Here is a 22,007-nt window from a genome sequence, read left to right on the forward strand (position 1 = left end):
TAATAGTTATGTCGCAGACACTGCGCAAAAATACCCCCTAAAAATCAAACAACAAAACAAATTAAGAAAAATCCATAGAAAGAAATGTATCTTGTAGTTTTTAATTAATATTTTCATCCAAAACACGAAGCAAAAAAATAAAACTAACTATTAACATCAACAATAAAAATAAATATATAACATAAAAAACTGAAATAAAGAAATAAAAAATAAGTACTAAAATTCATACATATTTGTTGATTATCAGTTAAAACAAACGAAAAGAAAGAAAATGATAAAATAATCGGAAAATACTGCGACGGTCTCATGTTCGTTATGCATTTAGGGTATGACGTCATATATTGCCATCCAATCACCTCACAGAGCGCCAAATTCTCTCAAAAGCGTCAACAACATGGCGGAAAGGGACGCAGAAGTTACGTTCAAGAAGGTAGCTGTGAATCTACATTACCCTCTTCATGTGTTCAGCATTATTATTATTATTTTTTTTTTAGTTGATAATCCTGGGCTTGACTAAACTGTTGTCATTTCAGCGTTTCCACGGTAGGGGCGCGCGTTTGATGACTATTTTTTTGCCATCGCTGTTCAACCGGAACATTCTAACGCTAAAAAGTGACGTATGTGTGTTTGTACCAACGCCGAATGAACAAGCTTTAGATAATGTTAATATATGAATCAACACTTCCCATGTTATGTGATAGTGGTAGGAGCAACACACTTAAAAGTTAAATAACATTATTTTCAAATGGAGTCTGGTAGCGATTGACGTATTAGTCCACAGGAGGGGGCTATAGCTAGCTAGATGATTAGACAGTATAATATTTCTCAATTAGATATAAGTATTTGTTGCACACAGTGGGGAGTTTTGTAAATGAATAATGAATGGTGTAAAAGTGGATTTAAAAATATTGTTCATATGAAGGGTATATATTTCTCTTGCAAATTTACCAAAAAGTGAACTAATGATGTGCATCTGTGCGTCATCCACAGGAGACGGTGGGCAAACTTCTGTCCAGCTTCTTCAAGGAGGACAAAAGCAGATGTAAGTAAGTCACTAGGGCGAGTTTTGATTAGTTTATTCATCAGGACATTTATTTTAATCGTTTTTTTTTTTTTTTTTTTTTTTTTTTTTGCGGCTTCCATAGTTCAAAGCACATCCCTGCACTACCAACAGTGAGGAGCTAATTCATTACGGCAAGGTCAAAGTTGCCAACATGACGATTTGGTGTCTATATTGAACTACTTTTCCAGCCCCTCGAGCAACTATTTTCTAAAAAAATCCAAAACAGACAACATGATTGGAATCATTTTCACATTTTCTTCCCCATACGACGAAACAAGGAAACTGGTTGAAGACAATCACGGGGTCAACATTTCCAATGACATGGTTCTCTTTTACATGTCGGAAACGTTTGACCCAAGGTATGTGCTTCCAAGCCCCAAATATTTTGCTGAAGTCGCCTTGCCTCACCAGTACAGCTCTACATGAGAAAAGAAAAAAGTGAGAGCCGGCGTTACTAGTACTTGACTACACACATGGACCAGCGAAGCCGTGCAGTTTGATGGCTCATTTTATTATGCTAAATTGCTGAACATTTAACATGGTAGCGTATTAAGTGATGTGTTTACATACTTTTTTCGACAAAAGAAAAATTAGCTTTCCAAGAAGAAGCTCTTATTTTCATGTTATCCGGAAAGAAAAGTAACATATATTTCTGTTATTTCTGTGAAAGTTAATGCAAGTCAATACTTGTTAAAAAAAAATATACATATATATCTTTCTCAAAACCTGTTTGGTATCATGAGAAATAAAGCAAATCAAAGGAAAAGTTTTTTTCTGATTCCTCAGCTCACCTCTTGTTCTCTAATCTCTTGTGTGGCAGTAAGTGTTGAGGCCACACTGCTCATGGCGGAGATGCTGAAAATATTCGTCCAAGGTAAAGGTTGCCGTTACATAGATATTACTTCTTATGAGTCAATGGTGATGATGATGATATATTCATGTTGATTATTCATATTGCGATTGTCAGAGGCAGCCGTGCGCTCGCAGAAACAAGCCGAAAGCGAGGACTGCGACCGAGTGGACATTGAGCACTTTGAAAAGATCCTGCCGCAGCTGGTGTGTATTGTATTTCACCAAGCTAACGTCAATAGCAAGTTTTGTCGGCGCGTCACGAAGACAATGTTGTAATGCTATGTGAATAAAGTCAGAATATTACGAGATAAAAGTTGTAATGTTATGACAAAAAAGTAGTCAGGTCAAAAGAATAAAGTTGTAATATTAGCAGAGTAAAGTTGAGGGGAAAAAACGGGATTTCACAGGACTAACGTTGTAACAAACAAGAACAAAGTTATTTTAAGAGAATGAAGTTGTATTGCTTTGAGAATAAAAATGTAATGTTACAAGTATACAGTTATGAGAAAATTTATTACGGGAATAAAGTTGTTAGGTTACGAGAAAAAAATCATAGTGTTTCGAGGATAAAGTTGAGGAAAACATCGTAATCTTCCAGCAATAAAGTTGTAGTATTACATGAATGAAGTCGTAATGTTACAAGAATGAAATCGGTACATCACGTAGAAAATGACATGTTACGAAGATGATGTTATAATGTTAAAAGAATATATTTTTAATATTTCGTGAATCAACTCGTAGTGTTACAAAAATACATTTGTGATGGGAATAATGTCAGAATATCGCAAAGAAAAAGTCATAAATATTGCGAGAATTAAGCCGTAATGTCACGAGAGTGAAATCGGTGTTACGCAAAGAAACAGCTGTGATGTTATGATAATTAAGTCATAATGTTACAAGGATAAAGTTGAAATGTTACAAAAGTCATAATATTACATGACTAAAATAATTTATACCATCACAACGCACCAATACAGCACAATTAAAACACTTTAAAAACACATTGTAAACATAACTGAACACAAAACAAATTGAAAGCATAAAATGCATAGAAAATAGTGCAACTTGTAGAGTATATGTACGTGCATGTGCCTGTAAGAGGCGGAGCTTAGCTGGGTGACGTGTGACGTTCGGCGAGTATCTGCGTGAGTGTCTGGGCCGGAGCTGTGGCCGACAGCAGCCGCTGTGTCTGTTTGACAAAAAAGTGCATTCACGACTGTGGCTCTCCTTTCCTACATGCGAGAGCATTACAGTAAGTAAGTACGGTATACTGTTAAAAGTCATTAAGAAATATCACTTTACCAAAATGGGGGAACACTGTATTATTTTTCATACAGGGCCTATTTTAATGCTTGCCCTTTTTCCTTCCTTTTTCAGCTGCTGGACTTCTAGCTGCCACAAGATGGAGCCAGATTGTTTCATGACTGGTACTTAAAAAAAAAAAAAAAAAAAAAATTAAATTCCAATTCTGTCATTCCCGTCTCCCCTTCCAAAAGAAGCCAATAAACACCTCCCCCCTGCCTTGTTTTTGTTTTGAGCCGTGTGCGTGTTGCGAGCGCCCCCACCACCTGTGCACCCCTGCGCGACAACAGGTGCTCCCAGCATGCTCGGCGGGCGCCCCGCATCAAAGCCTGCCGCAGCAGTTGGAAGCAATTAGAGTAATAAGGGGAGCAGCTAGTCTCTTAGATGATGACAAGTGCCAGGAACAAAAAAAAAGGAAAAGACGTACCCCCTCTAGCCACTTTGAAGTTCCCTTTTGCTGTCCTGCGATGTTTAGTTAGAGGTGGAGGGAAGGCCAAAGGGGAGCTCTGGCGCAGGGGGAAAGTTGAACGCGTGTGTGTATATGTGTTGGCCAAACACGGCCCGAAAGACCACACGCATAGACGTTCTGTTTGAAGGGAAACATAACAAAACACAGTGCAACACGGTCCAAAGAGGTGCAGGGTGTCATTGTGAAGGTAAATAAACACCAAACAAAAAAGATAGAAAGACCGAGAGGAGCCGTTCCATCCTTTCATCCCAGCGGAAGTTCTCTTAATGGTTTTCCCTCCATTGTGAGTCAGCGTAACACCTCACGCTATTTATTCGTGTGACTCACGAGCTGGGAGTCCATCTGGAAGCGAGTTTGGGGGGCAGGGGCATGGCATTCCACACGCCGCCTTATTTAACTTCATGTTCTCCCCGCACACACGGCCACGTTTTTCACTCACTAATTTGTCGGGTTAATAACGGCTGACGCTAAGAGGAGCCCGCGAGACTCGCGTCGCGCCAAAGTGCCACTGTGACGAGCCGCCACTTGTACACGCGTTGCCGCTTCGTTACTGCAGCCAGTGATTCCCAGCCACTGTGCCACCTGCAACGTTAGTGCTCGCTAGCGACGTATACACGCTTAACAATTAAATGCTCTTCCACCAAATGGCGCAAGGTGCAATTACCCCGTGTATCCACCTGTTGCCATTCAAACAACGAAATAATAGCTTTGTGTTGAACTACACAGGCCCAGAGTTCACTGACTGATTCAATTGAGACGAGATCGTCACTTCATCACTATTTGTTTTCTAATTGCCTTTATTCATAGTTTAAGATTTTCATATACCCCAATTTATGATCCTGTAACACTTTAATATCATTTCAAACTCATCTTTCAACATTACTATTTCACCGTGGTGCTGAACGCTAACGTTAGCCACTAGTCGCTAGATAGCATTAGCGGTCAGGATGTGAAACACACGCATGATAAACTTCTGACCTTTTATCGCTTGACTACTTTTTCCAGCTAACATTGATTGTCAGTGGTACTGACTGCAATGTTACGTGGCATCCAGTAGGAGTGTTTTATATTTTTAAACACTTTTACACTTGCTTTGAAGACTACAAATTAGAGATGGCTCGATTTTTAATTTCCCCCCCCCAATTATACCAATTATTAGTAGTCAAGGAGGCCGACAGCCAATATTTGGAGTCAATATTAATTTGCAGTAAAAGGGCAAATATTGGGGTCAAAATTTAGAATAATAGTAACTCCAGCAGTTTGTTTAAATGCAACATGTTAATTTTTTTATTTTTTTTTTAAATCTTGGACAATAGATATCTTTTATTTTAAAATTCTGAGAAAATTAGCTGGAAGCTCACAGGCTAAGCAACATGTCTTATAAAGTCAAATGAAAACTTGGACAAATAAATAGCTCCCTGATGTTTCTACAATAAATCAAGTTTTCCAAACTTTCAATACACTGTAACGGAAATGTTAATCTTTCACTTACAGTATCTTTGTTTGAAGTTCAAACAAAAAGTGCAAAGAGTTCTCAGGGTTATCAGCATCACTTGTAAAGTTAACTGAACATTTTAATAAATACAGTAGTTCCCTGAAGTTTACCCAGTTTCCAATTGATTTCATATCAGGCTTCAGATCTATTTTTTTAAACGCAGATGGCGATAGCTGTCAAAAGGCCGAATATCAGCGATGAAAATCGGCCCGGCCGATATTATGGCTACCCCTACTCCAAATTGTCCATAGGTGCGATTGTGAGTGTGATTGATTGTTTGCCTTTATGTGCCTTGTGATTGTCTGGCAGCCAGTCCACGATGCACCCCACCTCTCGCCAAAGTCAGCTGGGACGGGCTCCAGTTCACCAATGGTTCTAATGAGGACAAGGCTGATAGGAAATGGATGGATGGATAATTGGAAGTGAAGCCAGCCATTGCAGATATTCCAAACAACAAATCTTTGCATGGCTCTTCACACGTCTCGATGGGAACACGTGACATGTGAAGGCAGGAATCTCTTATTAAACATGCGAAAGCAGTTAGGACAAGAGAGAGAGAGAGAGAGAGAGAGAGAGAGAGAGAGCGAGCGGGGCGGGGCGCCCAGTCATGACTTAAAGCTTCTCTTGATGGCGACATTAAAGGCAAGGGAGTGTCCACAGCGCAGGCCAGACAGACGCTTTGTTGGAGAGAGCGCTGATGAGAGCTTACGTGTCTCCAGGCTGCTGGCGGCCCTCTTTGGATCACGCTGCATCACGGCTTCGGTACAGATACTGTCCTCGTTATTATCTTACAAACATACCAGAATGGCTTCATCCTCGACTGGCAGCATTTCCAGCTACGTGCTTGATTTGTAATTTAAAAAAAAAGGGGGGGGGGGGGGGCAGGGGGTCCAGTATATTACGGAAAATGTATTTCTGAATGACTTTGATACAAATAGTTGGATCTCTGGTGTGCCCGGCCACCCATCCATCCATCCATCCATCCAATCAATCAGAAGTCAGGTTGGATAAATTTGCCCGATTTGATCTCCAAATCTCCTGACTTTGAGTCCTGTTCAAATTGATTTTTTTCTCGTTGGAGTGCTAAAATTTCCAACTTCCCAGTTTAATGTAATCTATCATAAGGAAACAGTAGGAACAATCTACACTAATGTATCCCATAGGCCAAATTACTGGACCAAGGTAACCCTCGTATAGTATGAGAATCTGAATCTTATTTATTGGCAAAGTATGTTCAAACACGCAAGGAATTTGTCTCCGGTAGTTTGGGCCGCTCCACCATGACATCAAACAAGTCACAATCGCAAAACATACATTCAGCACTTAAAGACAAAAGTACAGTTATTAAGCAATATAAAGGGTCGAGTAGCGCAGTAAATCTGGTACCACAATAAATGCGTGCAAAAAGTCATCTGTCCATCCATGTTGTGTATACCGCTGGTCCTCATTAGGGGGAGCTGGACCCAACCCCAGCTGACTTTAGGCAAGTCCATGACCAAGATGCAACTCCCATTCACATCAATGGACAATTTAGAGTCTTTCATAAAACGAACAAGCATGTTTTCGGAATGTGGGAGGAAGGACCTGGAGAAAATTCACGTAAGCACGAGGAGAGCCGAGATCCGAACCTTAAACCTCAGAACCGTGAGGCCTAACCTGTCTTTGTTAATATCCATCCATCCATTTTCTGGACCACTTTATCCTCACGCGGGTCGTGGGGGAGCTGGGGCATATGCCAGCTATCATCGGGCGAGAGGCGGGGTTAGGGTTAGGTTAGTAGGTTAACCCTGACCCATACCTTTGTTAATATCACGTGGAAATACAGTGTTTCCCCCATTCACTATTTGCTCCAAGTTCACCCATTTGCAGATTTATATCCTTTGTTATTTGCTCAAAAACCTGTCTATTTGCTGTTTTTGTACACTTTCAAAAATGCCAAGATGGCCCCAAAGCCCTGTGTGATAGAAAAGTTGTACATCTGCACCATCTTGTGGCATCTTTAGTGCAAAACCCTAAATGTACTCCCAAACTAAGATCCGAGGACAGTTATTTCCAACTCATTTTACAACATTACCTTGAAAAATTATTGGCTTACAGATGATTAAAAAAAAAAATTCACCGGAATGTGCGTGTACATGCACATATGCTGAAAATTCTCCGTAACTTCCACTAATAACCCAGGCTAAACTTTGCTCCTCCCCGACATGAAAAGATCATCATATCTCAAGTCTATATGTATAATTCCTTGACAACAAGTATTATATTCATATTCATTTGGCAGAAAGAGTATAATCCCCCCCCCCCAGTGAATAACAGAAGAAAACGCATTTTTTTGTAGTGTACCACTAATACTAGTGTACCACGAATCAGCATGGGTTCACTGGAATACAAAATAATCAAAATGAATATGCAACAGGTGTTCCATGTGCTCATCACTTCAACTGCTAATTGAATAAACAGGCCTCTACTTGCTTCTGTGTGTCTGTGTGTGCTTGATGCAGAAGACTGCGATGCATTAGCGCTGGGGAGACAAGAGGCCCCCCCCACCACCTCACCGACCCTCCTCGTGGGCACGCCGCCGTCGGACCGCGGCGGAACGCATTCCACAACAGTCGCCTGAGAGCTCGCGTGCGTGAAGGGAATGCGCATCTATCGGCTGTGACACACGGGGGGTGTTGGGGGCGTCGCCCGGAGGCCCGCGGGGCCCCCTCCGAGGGGTCCTGAGCTAGCTGATCGGAACATACCCGCCAGCTTCTGGCATCACCGCTAACTGCTTATGGCGCTTAGCTGTTAGTCGGAGGCTGGAGATGGCGCTCCGCTGTGCCGGCTTTGCTCGCCGCGGGTGGCGGAAAAGGATTCTTCCGGAACCGGTGAGGCGGGTGATCGGGTCAGAGACCTCGACATGCCGCTCGAATAGGGGACAGGGGAAGCGAAGGGGATGCACAATTAGGCCCGGAGCTGGGCTATTTGTGGAGCTACACCGGCATGACCCCCCCCCCTCCTGTCAATGGTGGCACAATAACACAGTAATCTCCTTACATAACCGCACAAACTCCAAAAATGAAAGACTGCTAAAAATAAACAAAGCGAGTCGAGGTGACGTCTGAAGGCTTCAAGCCCTGGGCCGAACGCACCACAGGAGTCAGCCGAGCGCTCTATTTTTAGACCCCGTCACAAGTGGCGATATAAATAAAACTACAAACCTCGCAAGATGGAGGAGGAACCGCGGACCCGAGCGTCATGATCAAAGAGAGCGTGTTTGATGAGGTTTGGAAAGGAGCCAGTAACGACCATTAGCCGGGGCAGGTGGCACGGCGGAAAGTCGCCCTGAGTTAGACTTAAGTGGTGGACGTGTGAAACTGTCACAGGCAACAACTTTAACGTCGGTGCATACGTACAAATAATTGGGCCTAATTTTCCACCTGTGGCGTTTTCTGTGTTCAGAATGAATTTTGGGGCCTTTGCTGACTTAGATCGTGGGGGGGGGGGTAAAATGCTAAATTTGGCCCGATTATCGGCATGTGTGTACCTCACTTAAAAAAGCAATTTTTTTCCATTTCACGTCACAATCACAATCCTCGGTTTGGTCCAATTTGGTGTTCACCTCACACAGTGATTTGCATTCGTAAATATTGAACAGAATTGTCAGTCCCGAACGTTTTTTCCCAGGCGATCGGGAGGAAAAAGGCCTCATAACCAACCCCACACCAGAGGACAATCACTCAGGATAATCATTTGAGACCTCCGACAACTGGGCCTTTGCAGACGTGGATCTCCAGCAGGGTAAATTGTCCAAATTTGGCAGATTTTCAGCGTTTGTGTACATAGTGCTTTATGAATATACGCTAATTTATGCCTTTGTTTCAAAGTGCACACTTGAATTCACCAGACAGACTTCATGTGCCTCGCCGGGTGCTGCTGTTTTGGTTAGTAGCAGAGTTCAAATGCCCTCAGTAGTTAACTAATGTCCACACATGAACAATAGCGTCTATGTACTGAGATAATTACAGTAACCAAGGGACTAAGTAACCAACTGGCCGACCCACCGATCAACTACTTAATAACCGACCATCTGAACAACCACCTGACTTAGTCCCTCAAAAATGCGGATCGTACTTTTCAGCATCCAAACCTACCAATTATTTTTCAGTCTATTGAATTTATGAGCTGTCAGAGGGCGGTCGGAGTGTAAAGTGTAGCTTCCTATCTTGGAGTTGGAAGGGCAAACAAGCTTGTCTGAAGTTCCTTCTTCACAACATGTTGACTGTCTGTCCTCAAAGCGGTCAAGAAAGGGCGGGGGTCGTCGCCGGAACTCTAAATTAGCCGTGGTGAGTCAACAGGACAGCTTTCATGCAGGAGAGGTCAGGATGTAAGAGTTCATAGGTCAGGATGCAGTTTTGGTCCTTTGTCTTTTAACAGCTTCCTGTGTGCCGCGTTGCGCTAATCACTCACTCAAGACTTTTACCCTCAACGTTTTGGGGGAAGTCCAAATTTGACCAGCTTTTTGGGAGTAATGTTGAAATATGTTTTGGTGTGTCGCGACTGCGCAGCAGAGGTCAACTCTTCACACTCCCTTCGCTAACCGACTTGACAATGGCGCCGGTGTTTGTGCTCTCGTCCACACTTTGAAGGTGCACCTGTTTCTCCACGTGTCACCCAGGCCAAGACAAAGCGTCGCTGGAGGTAAGGCGACACCCTCCCGCTCAGCGCATGGTGTTTGTTCCCAAGCAATCTCTTGTTTTTGACAGACGAGAAATGTGCAGAAAATGAATATTAGGAAGAAATATCAAGAATCGAGGCTAACCCAAACCACAAAAAAAAAAAAAACTGACCTGGGACCAGATTTGGATACTAACCCTACGCCTGGGAACATTTCATCCATAGATTTGCTTCTGTAATGATCGGTGACACATCCACACACAATGCATCAATCGCTCCACCTGTGACGTAAACTCCATGAAAGATCACACAAGACACATGCTGGGAGATACACTCGCCTTTTATGTTTTATGACTCCTCTCCCTCTTTTTCCTTTTTCCTTTCCCATTTGAAGCTTTCATTCAAGGCTGATGGGACGTCTGGGATTATTTTTTTTTTCCAATAAAAAAAAAAAAAAAATGCCACTGATGTCAAGGGTGTGGCTCGAGCTCATCCCAAAGGTGTTTTGATGAGAAACTCAAAACCTCAGTGACCTTCTTTGCTGGCTATCACTATCAGAAGCACGGATCTGCAGTTAGAACCTAAAGTCTTAATATTTGTTCCATGAAATTGTATTCATTTATTTCCAGTCTATTTTCATAATCCGTAGCATTTCTCTTGGCTGCACTGCTTCCAGTATGTGTATGTTTTCCCAATCCGATTTTAGCCTCCATGTCAATGTAATCTGACAAGTGCCTTCACTATCAGTCGTGCTGGCTGACGTAAAACTATATTGGCAATGGGACTTATTTCTCGAACCAATCAGATTTTAAAATTGTCCTCACAGGCCCGGAGTGCTGGCCCCACAGATATGAAGACTAGCTACGCCAGCACGCTAACAAATGTGCCTCCATGGCTGCCATATTGGTAGGGGCGAAGTTTCTATCAGAGGCAATGCATGGACATTAAAATTATTTCAAAATAAAGTCGCCCACATGATTTTTACCCATTTCCCTTGTCGTAACTGTGCAGCACAATCTGTCGGCATCCTCGTTCTTTCGGTTTTCTTGTCGTCCACACACGGAATGCGCTGAAGACTTTGCCCTTACGAGCTCAGCGTCAACATAGGCAAGCAGCTCAAAAGGGTTGTGTTGTATCTACGTATACATATCTACGGCTGGCCCTCTTGATTGGTTGGTTAGAGCAAAACTTTCCAACTTCACCAACAAAGCAGCAATTTGCATGTCTGGTAAGTATAATGTAGTTCCTTTCATTTATTTCTCGTGTTATCCGATAGAAATTCATTCTAAATTGCTCCGGAAGATGCACTATATGTGGTACGGTTGCATGCTGCGATATTGCGTTTTTGTATAGCATTGATAGTTTGTATCATTGCGCTGTGATAGTGGTGCTATTAAGAGACGGATGGGCTGCACTAAAGCGTCGCACTGCACATTGAACTGGAAAACAATACGACGCTTTTTGACTATGGAACATGTCTGAGGTTCCAAAGAGAAAGGAGCACATTTCACCCTCCTTCAAGCACACCACTGGAACAGGAACCTGCTCACTGAGCCGTGGAAACGACTGGAAGTCGGGCGTGTGCAGAAACAGGATGTCAAGTGTTCCAGATGAACCGTGTCCTGTGAAGCGACTGCAAATAAGATGCGCACTTCGGAGTGGTGACGACAAAACGCACTGAACAAGAAAAATACAAACATTCTGAAGAAATTTTTTTTTTACTGACGCAAGTTGGGCGCCGCCAACTTCATTGTTATCGTAGCGTGCTGCCATCCCACCCCCACTGTTTTAAGTGGAAACACATCTTCTCCAATTAATTCCTTTTTTCCGACTCATTGTTTGCTCGCCGCAAAAATCCGCAATTTGCTTCTTTCACATTAAAAAAAAAGAAGCAGCACGAGCTGCTATTTTTACTATCCCCCTGAGTGAAGTATGAAAGTAAAAACCCACACGATACATGCAAAGAAATGACAAAAGTAAACCAATTGTTAAAAGGCAGTCAGCAGAGGGTGCATAGTAACAAGTCAAAGCCAAACAGTCTCCACCGTCCTCGATATGCCTGAATTTCAGCTCACGTCAATAAAATAAAACGAAGTCATGAAGACACAAATGAAGACGACTTCACAACTACGAAAAGTAAATTAGTTGTTTTTCGCAGAGGATAGTCTAATGCCTGTGAGTATTGTCTACATGCACCATTTGGTTGTTTACAAGCGCATGACCCTCGATGCTAGTTGTTAGCCCGTCTTTGGCGTTTTGCATTGTGTGTTAGCATTGAGCTAGCAGAAGGCCAAGTTGTGCGGTTGTTTTAAATAAACGGCATGTCATTCTCGTTTGTCAGTTTGACAGTAAACTGGGAGTGGCATTAAACAGCTGGAAGCCAAACTATGGCTTGTGTCTCCCAAAAAATATTATTTTAGAAAATATTCCATTTTGAAGCTAACTTTATTGGAAAAATATTTGGCAAAATGAGGAAAATCCCAATTTCTGTAAAAATAAGTATCCAGAAGTAGTAACCATTGCCATATAAATCACCAAGGTGTGATTCCCCCCTGATTTTAAGAACTTGAAATCACATTCGTGCAAAATGACTAAAGTGGAGTTAGCCCAGTGCACTTTGCTCGTAAAGGTTAGGAAAGCTCACATTTGCTGACAGCAGCCGTCCTGTCCGCCAGCTTCCTCGCTTGAACAAATGCAGCCACAATACGAAAAGGAAGATCGGATGATCCACACCCATGTCAAAACAAAGCCGTCAGTAGCCATCGCGTTCTTCTTCTGCTTGCTCATCTCCAGCTGAACAAACTGCTTTGAGTATCTTATATCGCCGCAGTCGGGATTTTGGAGCGATCTGTACCACTGCGGTCGTGACAGAAACCGACAAAACAGCCGCCTTTCACTGTCAGACTTCCTTTTGTTATTCTACCGCGTTTGAAGTCTCGGGAACGGGATGGAGACCTCGGCAAAGCGGCCATTCTTTGACACCATGTCATGGCGTATGGGGCAACCGCAGCCTTGCCATGCTTTGAACTCACTCCAGGGCTCCGGGAAAGCTGCTGGGTTAACTTGTACACAAACGTTTAACTTGTGTTATCATATTTGTATTTTTGTATTTATTCGTTACATTAAAAATGTATTGTTTTCATGAATTGTACTGAATTCATTAGTGATTCGATTGATTCTTACATTTTATAGGGCATAAATATCTCGTATCTGGATAAAATACAATAAAATTAAACACGCGTGACATTTTTAAAAAAAATTTGAAAAAAAATTTGAAAAAAAAATCTGGGGGGTCATATTTGTGAAAATGCTTATTGGCGGTTTATCCCTGCTTATTCAAGAATTTGTATGTGTATGTGTATATGTAGATATATAGATATATATTTGCTGATTTTCGCTATTTGCGGTCCGGCCTGGTTCTCCTGTGAACAACGGGCATCCACTGTATAATTTAAGCTGTAAAATAAATAAAAAAATATTTTCTATTTTTAAAAACGACACATTCCCTAGTTTTTGTAAAAAAAAAAAAAAATATCCAAACTACATGTAGTTTCTTTTTGTTTTGTTTTATTAGAATAGCGACTGGCGTCAATGCCAGATCACCCTAATTTGGTACCTACAAATGATTTATTATTTACTGGTATATTGAGCAACACAGCACAATGATATTTTGTATACATAACGGTACGAATTAGTAAATATTAAAACATCTGTGCCGCCACGGCCCGTACTTACATTACATTACATACTATTTCTGTGTGCATTCTGTGTGTATAAATAACTCTCAATGACCAAATAATGACGGTCATATCGAAAATAAAATGTAGTTAAGTTTGGTTCGGTTTAATGTGGTGTCATTGAATTGAGTTCAATTATTGTAACTAAATCAATGAAGCTGCCGCCATCGCAGGGCAACCTTCGGGCCGCTTTCATCTCCCCGGAAAGCAGCTGTGTTTAAGACGAGCTGTCGCGCCTTGCGTAAACACGTCCCAATCACCGTTCCTGTCGCATCCCTCCACTCGGCATCCCCGTTCGCACGCTGTTTACGGCGCTTTTCATCCATGTGTGCAACGAGCGGTCACAGTCCAATGTGTTGTCTCGCTTACGCAGCCCGAGCCCCTCCGGCATGTGCAGAGCGTGCGGGTTCCAGTCGTGACTGAACGCGAGCAAATAAATACGCGTACATGCTGGTGATTAACGTACGTGCAGTACAAACACGTGGGATGGAGCTCATGAACGGACAACTTGAGAAAAGAAGAAAAAAAAACAAAGGATTAACTCATGCGCTGGCCCTCGCATCCTTGGATGCACGCTATTTTTATCCTCGGATGCCAAAGAAAGGGCATCCCATAAAAAGCTTGCGCCACGAATGCCTGCACCTTAGCGACGCCTTTAATTGCCATTTAGCATTAAGTCGGCCCGACGAAGGAAGCCGGGCTGAGGGGATGTTGTCAACTTTAATGAGGCTCAGGCTGAAAAGGAGGCCGCTGGGTCGGCACCGCCAAAGGCTCAGCCGCCCTCGCTGCGTCCTTTTCCCCTAGTGGCAATACTGTAATGTACAGTGAATGAATTTGTTCCGGTGTCAAACTGTCACGATCATAAAACCATTATGAAGCGTACATGTGATGTTTTAATGACCAACCGCAACACTCTTCACCGTCATACAAGTACTGTACCGCTGTGTAATCAAACTAAAACAACATCAAACTGCTCACCTGAAAGACGTGAATGGTGGTGCCTCGAGATACGAGTTACCCAAATCCATCAAAACATGTAGACAGACAATATAATAATACTCACAGGCATATATTCTTTATCCTCAGCGAAGAACGACTGATATTTAGTTAGTCATAGTACATTAAATTGACAATTTCACAGCAGAAATGCTGATAATTATACTTAAATCACCGCCAGAAAAATGTGCAATTAATGGACACATCAACCCTAAAAATTGTCATAATTTTCAATCTTGCAAATTACCCGTTTGTGAAAATAATAAAGGGTATCTGATATAAAACACAAACTATGCTGCCTCAACAGTTTAATATTGTTTCAAACTCATCTTACATTATCATGATAAAATAAATGGCTTGCGGATTATTTGATTTAGAAAAAGATAATGCGCACCAAGTACGTGTACAGGGGTTATACGAAGTCTACACACCCCTGTCAAATGCCAGGTTTTTGTGATATAAAAAATTGAGACCAACATCAATCATTTTGAAACGTTTTCCACCATGAAGGAAACTAAGAGAGAAATCTTTTCAAGCGTGGCAGTAAAAATAACAACTGAGATAATATGGTTACAGAAGTGTGCACACCCTTAATAGCTGGAGATGTTGCTCTGTTCAGAAGTAACCGATTGCATTCAGTCAACACATGCCGTAAACCCCAAGTAAAGTTCAGGTGTTCTGGTAGGCTTTTCGTGACAACTATGTGGGGGATTCATGTCAAATTAAAAAAAAATTGGAAATAATGAAGGGGGGTGAATACGTGCTGGAGGTTTCTCCCCCCCAGTTCCGCTAGATTTGCTGACATCGCACACGCCGTATTTTTACAGTAAATGAACTCCAAATCGTAGCACTATTTTTTTTCACTGTAATGAGAACAGGGAGTGTCCACAAATAGATATCAGGGGCACAACGTCGCACAGTAACAAGTGGAAAAAAGAAGGAATAACAACTGTAAGCCTCCTAGTGGGATTGATGCTTCACACGGAGTCCTCCGCCTCCACAGCCCACCGCACTTACTTTGATTCTTTATTCACCCCCTTCTTCCACCTTCCCTCAACCCCCCCGGCGCCATAATCCCTTATGTCCAGCTGATGGAGGCTCTTTTGTGCGGCGGCACCCGGGCAACCGCATCAAAGAGAAAAGCAGGGTAAAAAAAAAAACAACCCATAACAAAACAGGAAAATAAAGGCGAGAGAAGAGGACGAGAAACGCTCACAACGGCACCCCTGCTGCTGCTGTGCACAGGAGGAAATACAGCCGGACATTCATCATCATTTAGTCAGCGGTGACAAAAAGTACTCACAAGTATCTGCACTTTTATTTAAGTACAGAAACAAAAACAAAAAAGACAGTACTGATTCAACTAAATTTACTTCAGTAGAAGTATAAAAGTACAGTGTGAATAGAGAAAAGCCAAACCTTTTAAGATGAATACTGGCCTAAATCAAGGTTTAGTTCCAGTTTTGACATATAGGGGGCAGTCCATTATTGCACTCTGCACTTTTTTTTTTTTTTTTTTTAAGCTTGGGTGCCAGTGTATTTGCATGACAGTCTTAAGTAAATATAAATAATTATTGATAGATTTGATGGTTGTTTGGACTAGTGCAACCACTATTTCACTAAACCTTTAGTAGCAACCATGAAACTTGAAATCACTCTCCTGCAAAATGCCAAAAATTGATTTGATTGATCCGCACACCACAAACCCTAGTGAGGATAATGATGAATGGATGGACGGAGTTAGCCCACTCTGGTTCTCAGTGGCTCAAGAGTACAAAAGTAAAAAAAAAAACAAAAAAAAACTGCACCACATTTTAAGTGGCAGCCATAAAACTGTAAATTACAAAAACTGAGTTAGCCCATTCTAGTTCTTAGTGGCTCAAATTTATTTCAGTACAAAAGTAAAAATTTATTTTTATTGTAAATTATTAGTTCTACTAACATGATATGACATTAAGACACACACACACACACACAAAATAGTTTATTTTATTAACTTTCATAGTGCTCATATTAAGAAGAAAAAAAATCCATGGGGGCTCGACTTTTATTTGTTATTTCTTTATCAAAACAAAAGTGTTCCCTTTGCCAACATTGTAAAGTGACAAACAAAAAACGCTAAAATAGCTAGCAATAACAACAAAAAATGCACCTTACCCTGTATGTTTGCGACATCAAAGCATTCTTGCAAATAGGGGCATAGATAATATGGGTAATATTTTGTTTATGCCCCCTGGTTCACGTTCCTCAACGTTGCTGCTGACCCTTTTTTTTTCTCACTTTATCAGTCCGCACATGTCAGTCAATCAAGATTTCAAATGCGGTTGACTTCAGCGCTCTCTATTTACGTCCTTTTTTTAACGTGGCGTCTTCATCCGCGTGGATTGACGTCATCGTCGACGCACTTATGATCAAATATGGCGGCTTCCGAACAGAGCTCGTCTGCAACAGAGATCTTGTTATTAACTACTTGTGACAAACTGTTACTTGAATAAAAAGTGCAAAAACAATCGCAACTTCTGTGTTAAATAGATGACCGCCCCCCACCGTGAGAAATAATGTGACGTTTACACAGATCTGCATGATTAAATGAGGTGGCACATAAGCGGTGGCACATGTAAACACCAGATCGGAATAGATCGCGTCACATGTAAACAGTTGACCAGAGATCTTCAGTCGGAATGACAAAAAAAGTCTGCATGTAAACCATTCTAGTGACCGAGTACATTTTTGGGCGGGACACCTTGTATTTTGGTTAAAACGGTCATTTAGGCACATGGTAGTTATGTTTGATTGGTGTTAGGATTATGAGGGTCCCCCCTGGACCCAAAAGGTTTGAGAAATCCTGATTCAGTGAATACACAAAAGATGGTGGTGGGAGGGGGCCGGGGGGGGGGGGGGGGGGGGGGTGTTTAAAGACAAACAATAAAGCCACATTAGACTTTGTATGAGGCCCATTACGATGCTCTCTTTGTGGCTCCTCATCAAAGCCCATTAGAGGGACAGTGAAAGCCTCTCTCACTTCCTCATCGGGGAGCTTGATGGATTGCGGTCATGCTTTTTTGGACTCTTTGATCTCACTGGACGCCCTTGAAGCTCCGATATGTTAACAAGCGAGATCCATCCTCCACCTACTGGAGTCTTTCATCTCGACCCATCCCCCCCCGCACACTCCCCCCCGAACCCTCGTCGAGATTCTGGCCTCGCCGCCGCAAAATACCAGCTCTCTGGCACCGGCCGTCTTGGAGGAAGCGCAGCCACGCTTGTAATTAAAAAGTCACAAAATAAGTGTGTGGCATCTCCATCGTAATGGTTGGGTTAGCCACGCGAAGGCGTTTAATACTCCCCAGTCCCGTCATGCCCTTGCTCGAAAGAGACGTCAGAGGCGACAAAAAGATTCAGGATTAGAGCTTGCTGATAGCTAGCCTGCTTGACGGCGAACAGCAGCGTGATGGAAGATGGCAGTAGAGGAATTGTCGGACAACTGGCCCTCAAAAGATGCATACCTAGGACAACTGGTCCTCTCGGACAACCCTGGGTGGTCAACTGGTCCTCAGGTAAGATTCAAAGAAACCTTCAAGGACCAGTTGTCCAAGGACCAGTTGTCTGTTCAACCAGCAGAGACAGGCCAGGCTTCTTGTGGGCATGCAGGGTGGTAAACTACCATTGTTGAAGGTAACATTGGCCCTGACGTGGGAAGCCAATGTGGTCTAATCTTCGAGGTAACGTTGAAACCCAACCTCAGAAGCGAAACGTCGGAAGCCAGCATAAAAGGTAACGTTGTAAGCTAACTTTGAAAGCTAACATTGGAGGCTATCGTCAAAGAGTCTTCCTTACTTACCTCGAAGTAGCTCTAATGTTAGAGGTAACATTGGACATTAACTTCAGAAGCTAACATGAGAGCAAGCGTTGGGAGTTTCATTTGGAAGTTAACATTAAAATGGACAAATTCCAAAATGTCCTTTTCAGAATTGCCAAATTCAAAAGTTCTTTTCATTCAAGAACATTCAGGCTACTATTTATGATATTTCAAGAATTCTCAATTTTCATATAATTTCATATTTTCCATTACAAAATTCCCAAATTACGTTTGTTCAATTCACATTCTTTTCAACAATTTAATGAATTCCACAGCATTCCGTTCAGCGTCAGCTCTTTAGCATTCACACACGATTTCAACATATATTGAATTCTTTAGTTATGATTATTATTGGCGAATCCCTGGCTACGCTAACGGGCTGAATGCCGCGGCGGCCCTCCCGCGTCGCTGCGTTGTTGCACAAGGACGCCGCAAAAGCATCGATACCCCGGGAGAGACTCACTTGGGATGTCATGTGATTGAGGGGGAAACCACATCAGATGGATTTGAACAAAAAGCAACGTTCCCAAACGTTTAACAAAAAGCCACCAGTTGAAAAAACAAGACGGAGGTGTCCTTGTTATGAGACAAACACAAAAGACAAACAAAAGCGGCTACAATGGAATCTCGGCGGTCCATCTCCAGTTTGTTTGGATAGTGACACTCATTTCCCCATAGGAAATAATAGACATAGAAATGCAGTATATAATAAAACCCATTCATTAGGCACCTATCCCGGCTGACTATGGCCGAGAGGCAGGATCCACCCTCGGCTGTTCAACAGCCAATGGCGGGGCACATATAGACAAACAGACCTATGGACAATTTAGTCTTGAATGAAGCTAACATGCAGGTTTTGGGAATGTGTAAGGAAGCCTAAGTACCCATAGAAAAACTGCGCAAGCATGGAAAAACATACAAACTCAACTTAAGAAGGCTGGAGCCTGGATTCCAACCTCAGAACTGTCTGGCAGATGTGCTAACCACGAGGTCACCGTACTGCATCAGAGAACCATAAACTCGGAAAACCTTAATACCATCTCAACGGGTGGACCAGTGTGTTTGGATCGCGGTAATTGGTCTAAATTTCGTGCTGGGGGAATTCATTCATTGCGGGTGGCCGAGTGATTCGCAAGTCTGCGAGAGCTCTGAGATTCTTCAGGCCTTTTCATACTGCACTCACTCGGTTGACTTGGATGACAGCGCCCTGGCGCAAGCTCGCCCGTGTTTGGAATCGGTTGCTCAGCGGAAACTTTTTTTTTTTTTTTTTTTAAGGCTCCAGCTCACCCGCGACCCTAATAATGAGGACAAGTGCTATAGAAAATGTTCGGATGGGGTTTTTTTTCTCTGAAACTTTTGGTTGAGTTCCTGGTTCCCCCAAAAAAGCAAAAACGAGTGAAGAATTCATCGTACCAAACGTCCCTGGACAGAGCAATATTGCAGCCACGTGTGAGCTTGTTTACTTAACACACCAGGCTTTTAAGTGCAGGAATCTCAAGACCGAGACCGCAACATAACGGACTAAATGCTCTCAATATATAGAAAGTGTGCAGTGCAAACAGGGGCCATCCCCATGCATCGCCTGATGTTTACTACATAAACAAACACACTCACTGCAGCGCCTCTTGGCTGACAGGCACGGAAGTCTATTTCCTAAAAATCTCCCCTTTAAACAATAAACTTGACTTTATGTCCACTCCTATCCAGGACCACATTTGCACAAATGCATTTTGAATCATGACGAGGCTCCGAGAACAAGAGTGAGGCTGCTGAAAAGATGATGAGAAAGAGCAAAGGGGGCTATAGGGACCGTGATGGAAACATCAGAAAGAGAGACCCTTTCACACAGCTTGTAAAAGCCAAAATTCGTATCCCTTTTTCTGTATAAGGAGCACCGTTACTTTAATGCTACTATAGTTTAAGTTAGGTGGGACAGCGCTACTGATTCTGATTGACATGGCAACAACACACAGGCTGAAATCGGATTGGATGAAAGAAATAGCAACCTTTCACGCAGCGTGTCAAACCTCTGCATGAAAGGCACTGACGCCGAATAGGGTGGTTGGCCATTTCCAGATTCCAGAGGAATATTACAATTCAGGTTGTTCATGTAGTGCTCTTGATGATGATTAGGCCGGCAAAGTAGCACTGTCCCGTCCGTCTACGCTGGGTTCTACGTAAACGGCAAAGTCTTGCTTTGCGGCTCTGATGCGGCAATTTTCTCTGTAAAAGGGTCCAGTGAGAGAAGGTCTTGTAATGAGCCCCTCGATTGAGTTACTGCACAAATAAACAACAGGCCCTCCTCCTGGAGTACAGCTGTGCTGTAGGAGAGGAAGCCTTCTATTTCGTAGGGGTCAAGGTCGGAGTGCGGGGACGCTCCGTTTCCTCGCTGCTCCATCATCGTGTCGATGGACGGGCTCGCGGGGACTGGGAGAGCGCCAGGCTAGTGCCTCGTTTGAGGAGAGCCGTGATTATGTGCCATTTCCTGCACTTACTGGCCTGGTGGAAAAGTGCCGTGATGAATAAGTGTCAATCGCAAGACTTGAAGGCTTCAGTGTGCACTTTTTGAATGGTGGTGAGGACTCAGGATAAGGTGGCATTACACACTACAATTTCCAAAGTTTTACATTTTTAACTTGCCCAAGTTAGTCAAACGCTTAAAGTGATTGCAGGACATTTTGCAATAAATGAAAGCTTTTCCAATGAACAAAATAACATGTACAATTAAATATTTAAGATATTCGAGATTCCATTTTTGTATTTTAGGAAAGTGCAGCATCAATATACAGTGGTACCTTGATTCGCATATCATTCCTTTTTGAAATGAATTGAAATGCCATGAATCTGTTTCAACCCTCCAAAATTCGCCATCATTTATTATCACGTTTGTAAAAACAGAAATCGAGCACTCTTTTGTATAAAAACAAAATAACACAATAAAAGAGAACACAAAGAAAGAATCTGATTTTAGTGTAATTACTGCATACGTACTGTAGTTTCCGTGTGTTGTATATGTGCCTTTCAGGGGCGTGGAGAAGCGAGTTGACATCAAGAGCTCGAGTCGGGTTGGCCGTGTCACTGTGAGCATGTGGGCGTGAGTGGTGGCCTACAGCAGCCCCTTGCGACTGTTCTCATTTTTGTATTTGTGTGTTTGACTCTTTGTGCCATTCAATAAACGGCTGAAAGTGCATCGGCGACTGCGTCCTTGTCCAAATACAAGGGCATTAGAGTACCATAATGGCTCACTCAAGTGGCGGCATTTCTGAAATATGCTCGTAACAAAGAAATTGGGTTCACAACACAATGCAAAAAAAAAAAAATTACATTTAATAAAATCAACCTTGTGATGGCTTGTGACTCAAAAAACACGTTGGGGAACGTGTAAGTCAAGGTACCACTGTAGTTTCTTGCTGTCTGATATGCTCGTTTGAGTAGTTGCCGTTCCACTTAAGTCCTGTAGGTGTCAGTAGAGCATGTTTCAAACGTCTGTCTGTGGACTCAAACAAGGCTAACAACAAAGCAATGTGCACTTCACTGCACAGCACCTTGATCTGGATTGGAATCCAGTCGTAAGT

At 42.5% G+C, this 22,007-nt stretch overlaps 1 protein-coding gene across 3 annotated transcripts; it reads left to right on the forward strand.

Moving 5' to 3' along the window:
* Positions 1-373: 373 nt before the first annotated feature.
* cenpx (centromere protein X) lies at positions 374-10,001 on the forward strand. Of its 3 annotated transcripts, XR_009770091.1 has the most exons (7): positions 374-430; positions 991-1,042; positions 1,884-1,937; positions 2,031-2,119; positions 3,293-3,342; positions 7,683-8,051; positions 8,851-10,001. XR_009770091.1 is itself a non-coding variant. In XM_061700886.1 (6 exons), the coding sequence occupies exons 1-5, from the start codon at positions 395-397 to the stop codon at positions 3,305-3,307; spliced, it is 246 nt and encodes an 81-aa protein (XP_061556870.1). In that variant the 5' UTR covers positions 374-394; the 3' UTR covers positions 3,308-3,342; positions 8,851-8,862. The 3 variants fall into 3 exon arrangements, 2 of the variants coding, with proteins under 2 accessions (XP_061556870.1, XP_061556869.1); XM_061700886.1 differs by lacking the exon at positions 7,683-8,051 and having other exon boundaries at positions 8,851-8,862; XM_061700885.1 differs by lacking the exons at positions 7,683-8,051; positions 8,851-10,001 and having other exon boundaries at positions 3,293-3,425.
* The last annotated feature ends 12,006 nt before the right edge of the window (positions 10,002-22,007 follow it).

This window comes from Phycodurus eques, chromosome 16 (genome assembly GCF_024500275.1).
Source record: "Phycodurus eques isolate BA_2022a chromosome 16, UOR_Pequ_1.1, whole genome shotgun sequence".
Classification (NCBI taxonomy): domain Eukaryota; kingdom Metazoa; phylum Chordata; class Actinopteri; order Syngnathiformes; family Syngnathidae; genus Phycodurus; species Phycodurus eques.

Excerpts from the sequence above, each read along its gene's own strand:
- cenpx (XM_061700886.1), top strand. The coding sequence starts at position 395 with ATGGCGGAAAGGGACGCAGAAGTTACGTTCAAGAAG. Across the intron at positions 431-990 it reads CAGAAGTTACGTTCAAGAAG|GAGACGGTGGGCAAACTTCT; the intron begins GTAGCTGTGAAT and ends CGTCATCCACAG. Across the intron at positions 1,938-2,030 it reads GCTGAAAATATTCGTCCAAG|AGGCAGCCGTGCGCTCGCAG; the intron begins GTAAAGGTTGCC and ends TGCGATTGTCAG.